This window comes from Magallana gigas, chromosome 6 (genome assembly GCF_963853765.1).
Source record: "Magallana gigas chromosome 6, xbMagGiga1.1, whole genome shotgun sequence".
NCBI classification, from domain to species: domain Eukaryota; kingdom Metazoa; phylum Mollusca; class Bivalvia; order Ostreida; family Ostreidae; genus Magallana; species Magallana gigas.
In genome coordinates this window covers 38,426,736-38,434,667 of record NC_088858.1, presented here as the reverse complement: position 1 = coordinate 38,434,667, position 7,932 = coordinate 38,426,736, and the positions used below count along the sequence as shown (strand labels likewise).

The 7,932-nt window shown below is 35.9% G+C and overlaps 1 protein-coding gene across 1 annotated transcript; it reads left to right on the top strand.

The window, feature by feature from the left end:
* The first annotated feature begins 8 nt into the window (after window positions 1-8).
* On the top strand, window positions 9-7,932 carry LOC105344391 (D-aminoacyl-tRNA deacylase). Its single transcript, XM_034468096.2, has 5 exons — window positions 9-136; window positions 4,001-4,091; window positions 4,309-4,411; window positions 7,061-7,193; window positions 7,495-7,932. The coding sequence occupies exons 1-5, from the start codon at window positions 94-96 to the stop codon at window positions 7,668-7,670; spliced, it is 546 nt and encodes a 181-aa protein (XP_034323987.2). The 5' UTR covers window positions 9-93; the 3' UTR covers window positions 7,671-7,932.

Sequence of the window (7,932 nt, the reverse complement as noted above, 5' to 3'; positions counted from 1 at the left end):
AGTATGTCTAAAATTGTATATACGAATATAGAAACGTAACGCCTCCATCGCTCTTCCATTCCGGAAGTATATGTAGAACAGAAGAGTTGTGAAATGAAGGCAATAATTCAGAGGGTAACTCAAGCAAGTGTGACAGGTTTGTTTGGAATTATGGATATTGTTCTGTAATCTGCAATGCGTTGTGTCTTAGATTTATGCTAAACTGGTGTCAGAGAGTCACACCGATCTGTACAGTTTTAAATTGCTGTTTAGTGTATTATATGTGATAAGATAAAAACCCTTAAACTGTACAGGAGCCTACAAATACTGGAATTTGGATGAAAATTGATTACAAATACATAACATGTGAAAACTATGGTGTTCCGATGGGGCCACTTCGACCTTCGCACTTTCGCCTTTAGGTCGAGGTGCGAGAGTGTGAAGTTGCAATGCCGCGAAAGTGCGACGGCGAAGGAGCGAAAGTGCGAAGCACGAAGATGCGAAGGCGAAAGTGCGAAGTTGCGAAGGCGAAGAAGCGATACTACTATCGCACTCTCGCCTTCGCATCTTCGCACTCTCGCCTTCGCATCTTCTCACTTTCGCCTTCGCCTTTTTATAATTGTGGAGCTCTCTATCGTTTAAAGACAATTTTAGCTGTATAAAAGGACATCTGAGGCAGACGATGAACTTTTTAGAATTAATTTTCAACAGCCTGCGCAGATCCATAACTTTTTCTAGGGGGTGGGGTGGATAAATAATTATATTTGTCGGGGGTGGGGGAGGGTTCCAAGACATATTTTGGAGATTTTATTATATATAATTAATAAAATTAAATTTCTTGGGGGGATGAGATCCGGACCCTCTCTCCCCCTTTACTGCATGTGTGAAGTTATTAGTATTGAATTTTCCGGTGGGGGGGGGGGGGGGGCTAGATCCATACATCAGCAAGGAGTGTCGCATATTGAAATTAGAATGTTACTGTGATTGATCTACGGTAAACAGACAGCTGGTAAGTGACAGGAGTCTGGAAGTGCATATGTATACATTATGGCGGACATTACATTTTACTTGGAGTATATAACGATTAGGCATAGCCAGCACTGGTAAACATAAATGTCACATATACACATTAAAATATTTATAAACATTCATAGTAAGCACAATGGCTTAGCGCATGCGTACCAATGATTAATCGGAAAACCTTGGCGAGTACGGTGCCTGCATCAAATTCTATGTAATCGACCGAGACTTTCTGAATGCTATCAAAAAAGGCGAAGGCGGAAGTGCGAAGGGGAGAGTGCGAAGTTGCGAAGGGGAGGGAGCGATAGTAGTATCGCGCCTTCGCACTTTCGCCTTCGCATCTTCGCGCTTCGCCGTCACATCTTCGCACATTTCGCTCCTTCGCCCTCGCACTTTCGCCTTCGCAACTTCGCACTCTCGCATCTTTGACCTAAAGGTGAAAGTGCGAAGGTCGAAGTGGCCCCATCGGAACACCATAGAAAACAGACTATAGCCTCCTAATCACTCAGGTGTGAAAATCAAAATGTTAGCCAGGTGGGAATTGAGAATTTCAGAATGTTGGCTAAGTGGGAATAAATCACAAATAAATAAAAAACAGGCATATCTAATGTGTGAAGTGCTCTGGTGAAGTGCATGCAGTAATGCTCCATTGTAAAATCACAGGTTTTTTCATAGAGAGTGCAAGCTTCATCATTTGTTAAGGTGGCTCGACACACCAATGCATTATTTAATGGATCGATGAAGAATTCTCTTTGAGAAATGATTATTCAAAAATGACACCTATATCGGCCTCTGATTATTTTATATGATTTTTTTTGTATTTTTTTTATAGAAACCGGAAACATCGTTTTAGCTGCGAACAAGATATATTAGAGCTAAAAATTTGTTATCAATTAATGCACAATACAATTATCTATAAATACATATCAAAAACGGCCAGATAACCTTTGAAATATTTTTGTAAAAAAAATATTTATGAATTAAAAAAAAAAGGATTGCAGATATTTTTTAAATCAATGGATAAAAACTGCAGATAAACTGTTACTCGCATTAAACAATTGATGTACAATCATATTTCAACAAGAAATTGAAACCAAATAGTGAAATTAAAGTATATTTGGAAATTTTAAAATCGAACCGATCCCGATTGTAATTAAACTGATCCCGAACGAAATCACATAAAGTGAGAATGAATCAGAATTTTGCAAAAATTTCAGGTTGTTTAGCTGTAAAATGGTTTCGGCATTTACTAACTTTATAATTTATATCAATTACTTAAAAAAAAACTGCAGTTTATTTGTAAAATTTCAATTTTAAAATAATTCTGATCGGGATCAGTTTTTTTTTCAATCGGGATCGGTTCAAATTTGATAAATAGCAATTTTTCCAAAATTTCGCATTTTCATTTCAATTTCTTTGTAAAATATCATTGTTTAGTAAATAGTTTATGTGACTATATGTTATTTTTAAAATTTTATTCATAGATTAAAAAGATATAAAAGAATTACAATTTTGATTTTCAGAAATATTTTTTTAATTAAAAAATTAAACACTTGACCAAACGATCTTTGGCATGAATTTATTTATAATTATATTACACATGAATTGACAACAGGTTTTAAGGTCTAATATATTCTGTTTGTCTGCAAAACAGTTTTTCCTATTTCACTGAAAAAATACAAAAAATTCGTATAAAATAACTGAAAGCCGATATTGATCTCTGTTTCGTAGAATCATGTTTCAAAAAGGATTCTCTATCGATCCATAAAATAAAATTTTGGTGTGTCGAGGAACCTTAAAATGAAGGGCCATGCCCTCTTTAAAGGGGAAATAATAAAAGTTATTGGAAGCATTCTCAGGTAGGGTAGATTTAAGCTTGTTTAAATCATGATCCCCAGGGGTAGGGTAGGGCCACAATGGGGGGGGGGGGGTCGGAGGGTCAATCGTTCACATAGGATTATATACATGCATAGTAAATCTTTCAAAATCTTCTTCTCAGAAACAATTGTCCAGAAAAACTTGTGTGGAAGCATCCTCCGGTAGGATAGATTCAAATTTGTTCAATTCATGATCCTCAACTGTAGGATGAAGCCACAATAGGGGCCCAATTTGTACATAAATGTAGGAATATATAGAGTATATCTTTAAAAATCTTTTTTCTAGCAAACCATTTGACCAGAAAAGCTGAAAAGCCTCAATAGAGGATACAAATTTTACATAGGAATACCGGTAAATATAAAGAATTAGAGAAATTTTTTTTTCTCAGAAACTGATTGACCAGAAAAATCTGAAACTTGTGTTGAAGCATCCTAAGGTAGGGTAGATTTAGATAGAATGTTCTATCGTTAAAATGACAGATGTCCTACGGACCCTGAGCGTAGCCTGGTCATAGTAAGATTATTCTTTCTAGGGTAGATTGTACCAGTGTTTGTTATAGTCATGATCCCAAGGGGTAGGATGGGGCTACAATGGGGGGTCCAATTTTACAAAGGAAATCATTTTAGATTATTCACAAGAACAAAAATGTTATTGTGAGGATTTACTTATATGCAAGCATTTTGATTATTATTGATTCTTTAAAATTGTTCAGACTTTAATCCCTGGACAATTCTTGGGCCTCACAAGGGGTTCAAAGTTTGATGTAGGTTTATATCCAATATATAAACAATACTGTTGTTTATGATCTTCTTGAGAGCTGCAATGCTCAATATATAATATGACTATAAAATCATATGCTTAGAAAAGTGACTCAGAGATAAAGATAAAAATATCCAGTAAAAAATTGAATTTTTATTTTATACAGAATATATTATACTACATTGTCCAGATATTTTGTATGACTCCATAAAGCTGGTTTAATTATGTTTATTGTTGCTCAGTTGAGCAATGTGGCCCATGGGCCTGTTGTTTGGGCACTCATGGAATGCACTGGTATCAAACTGCATTATGTTTGCTTTTGCTATAAGAAATACTGATTGTCAAATATTCTTATCTATTATAGTTGGAGAGGAAACAGTCAGTTCAATCGGGCAAGGGCTGTGTGTCTTGATTGGGATTGGCAGATATGACACTGCAAAGGAACTGGAATACATGTAAAGCTGTTTGGTGAACTCTTGTCCACTGTGTACATGCAAGCTTTCATTCCTCTGTAATGTGTAGAAAAAACTTATGTTGAATTGCTCTCTTCTTTTAGGACATTTTCCAAAATAATCATATTGTTAAATAAAAAAAATATTCTAAAATTTTGAATATATGTACCTTATAAAAGATTACTGATACTTAGTTACCAGTTAACATTTTTTATGGCAGGGCTCGGAAGATTTTGAATATAAGGCTGTTTGATGGTGAAGATGGGAAAAGATGGAATAAAAGTGTAATGGATAAACAGCTAGAAGTTTTGTGTGTCAGCCAGGTATTTTGACATCTTTTCTTTCTTTCTTCATTTGAATGGCAAATGAACAAATTATTGTATAATGGGTTATATTTGCCCCATGATTTTTAGCTCACCTGAGCCAAAGGCTCAAGTGAGCTTTTCTAATCACAATTTGTCCGTTGTCGTTGTCGTTGTTAACTTTTCACATTTTCATCTTCTTCTCAAGAACCACTGGGCAGATTTCAACCAAATTTGGCACAAAGCATTACTAGGTGAAGGGGAATCAAGTTTGTTCAAATGAAGGGCCACGCCCTCTTTAAAGGGGAGATAATTGAGAATTATTGAAAATTTGTTGGTATTTTTCAAAAATCTTCTTCTCAAAAACTTATTCGCCTGAAAAGCTAAAACTTGTGTGGCGGCATCCTCAGGTAGTGTAGATTCGAGTTTATTCAAATCATGGTCCCCGGGGGTAGGGAGGGGCCACAATTGGGGGATCAAGTTTTACATAGGAATATATAGAGAAAATCTTTAAAAATCTTCTTCTCAAAAACTATTGGGCCAGAAAAGCTCAAATGAAAATGGGAGCATCCACAGGTAGTGTAGATTCAAATTTGTTCAATCATGTTCCCCGGGGGTAGGGTGGGGCCACAATTGGGGGATCAAGTTTTACATAAGAATATATAGAGAAAATCTTTAAAAATCTTCTAAAAAACTATTAGGCCAGAAAAGCTCCAATTATAATGGAATCATCTTCAGGTAGTGTAGATTCAAGCTCGTTCAAATCATGGTCTCCGGGGGTAGGGTGGGGCCAAAATGGGGGGATCAAGTTTTACATAGGAATATATAGAGAAATCTATAAAAATCTTCTTCTCAAAAACAATTTGGCCAGAAAAGATCAAATTAAAATGGAAGGATCTTCAGGTAGTGTAGATTCAAGTTTGTTCAAATCATGGTCCCCGGGGGTAGGGTGGGGCCAAAATGGGGGGATCAAGTTTTACATAGGAATATATAGAGAAATCTATAAAAATCTTCTTCTCAAAAACAATTTGGCCAGAAAAGATCAAATTAAAATGGAAGCATCCTCAGGTAGTGTAGATTCAAGTTTGTTCAAATCATAGTCCCTGGGGGTAGGGTGGGGCCACAATGGAGGGATCAAGTTTTACATAGGAATATATAATAAATATCTTCTTCTCAAAAACTATTAGTCCAGGAAAGCTCAAATTTGGATGGAAGCATCCTCGGGTAATGTAGATTTAAGTTTGTTCAAATCATGGTCCCAGGGGGTAGGGTAAGGCCACATTTGGGGGATCAAGTTTTACATAAGAATATATAGAGATAATCTTCTTCTCAAAAACTATTAGGCCAGGAATTCTCAAATTTCAGTGGAAGCATCCTCAGATAGTGTAGATTCAAGTTTGTTCAAATCATGGTCTCCAGGGGTAGGATGGGGCCACAATTGGGAGATCAAGTTTTACATAGGAATATATAGAGAAAATCTTTAAAAATCTTCTTCTCAAAAACTATTTGACCAAGAAAGCTCAAATTGGCGGGTAACCATCCTCAGATAATGTAGATTCAAGTTTGTTCAAATCATGGTCCCTGGGGGTAGGGCGAGGCCACAATCGGGGATACATTTTTATACATAGAGAAAATCTCTTAAAAATCTTCTTCTCAAAACTATTTGGCCTGGAAAGCCCAAATTTGAGTGAAAGCATTTCCAAATGGTATATAGATTCAAGTTTGTTAAAATAATAGTCCAGTGGTATGGTGAGGCCACAGTGGGGAATGAATTTTTACATAGGAATATATAGAGAAAATCTTTAAAAATCTTCTTTTTAAAGACCATTTGGCCAGAAAAGCTTTAACTTGTGTAGAGGCATCCTCGGGTAGTGTAAATTCAAAATCACAGTCCCTAGTGGTAGGGCGGGGCCGTGATGGCGGTTTGAATTTTTACATAGGAATATATCGAGAAAATCTTTAAAAATATTCTGGGAAAGTTTTTCGGTCCAAATCTCATTACTTAGTGTGAAAGCACAGGTTATGCAGATATAAGTTTGATGAAACCATGATACCCTAGAGAAAAGTGGGGCCACAAAATGGGGGGGGGGGGGGTATATAGGAATAGAGAAAAATCTTCTTACAGGTACAACAACAAAAGGGGCTTGGTATTTACCAAAAGAAAGAGGTGGATAAAAATTGGCAGATTTTCAATTTTTTTTTAGCTAGATCTACTGTACTTAGTTGTCAAGATATTTTGATACTGTAATGCTAATTTGATCAGAATTAAGGCAATTGTTGCTCAGGTGAGCGATGTGGCCCCTGTGCCTCTTGTTTTTGTTTTTTTTTTTGGGGGGGGGGTGGGGGGGTCTTTTAATACATGTATTTGCATATGGTTTTGTCCCATGTTAAATTCACCCAGACACAGAAATGTTAAAGAAAGATAATTCTAGACATTTGAATTCGCTCAGTCTTAAATTCGCTTGCTGAAAATGAGGACAAAAGGGGCAAAAATAAAAAGGGAGGCAAATATATCCTTGTATACAATATTAAGCTAGGCGAGAAAAAATTGTGCTGTAATTTTCAAAAGTCAAACTGGATCCCTATATCTTGAAATCAAATGCTTTCTCTCTTGAAATAAAAGGACAGTTAAAAAATGCCCATGTGTTATTCTACCTTGTTTCATTTTAGTTCACACTCTCTGCAGTTCTTAAAGGAAACAAACCTGACTTTCATGAGGCTATGGGTCCAGACACATCCGAGGAAACTTATCAAGATTTTTTACAGTTGATGAGAAATTCTTATAATTCAGACAAAATTAAAGGTATTGGTATTTGTATTCTGTTAATTTGATTTTATCCACTGCACTGGTACAATTTAGGGATGGGGTGTATGGAAGTCATCGGAGCCATCATACATGGTGAAACGGTTTGTCATTTTAAAAAAGAATTCAACTGTTGTCATTTGAAGAAAGTAATTTATGTATAAATCATTGATATGTTTTCAAAAATTAATACGGTCACCAGAGGTTATGTTGAGGGGTTTATTATTAGCCTGACAAAAATATCATTTTGATTTCAGGAATTAAAACACGTAACACAATATTTTCCATTTCTACATTCCAGATGGTAAATTTGGAGCTTATATGCAAGTCCACATACAGAATGATGGTCCAGTGACGATACCTCTAGACTCTCCTGACAATCTCCCCGATTCTAAAAAAAAGAAAACAGCCATGGTAGCGCCATCTGTTCAGTCTCTCTCCATCAACTCCGGAGAGGGTGACAACTCTGGCTCCTGACAAATGCAGACTTAGCTATTCACCTTTATCCGTCTATTTATAGCCATTGATCCTTAACATTTTGTATCAAAATCAACACCATTGTGAGGCCAAGAAACTTTTAATGAATTATCAGTAATTCGTTTGCTTTGATTTACTGGTACAGGTATTTGTTTATTTTTTGTGTAAAGTCTATGTCAGCATTTTTTTTATACTAAGTACCGGTATAATGTGCTAACATGCTTGATATTTGTGACTTTACAATAAAATATGAATGTTTTTA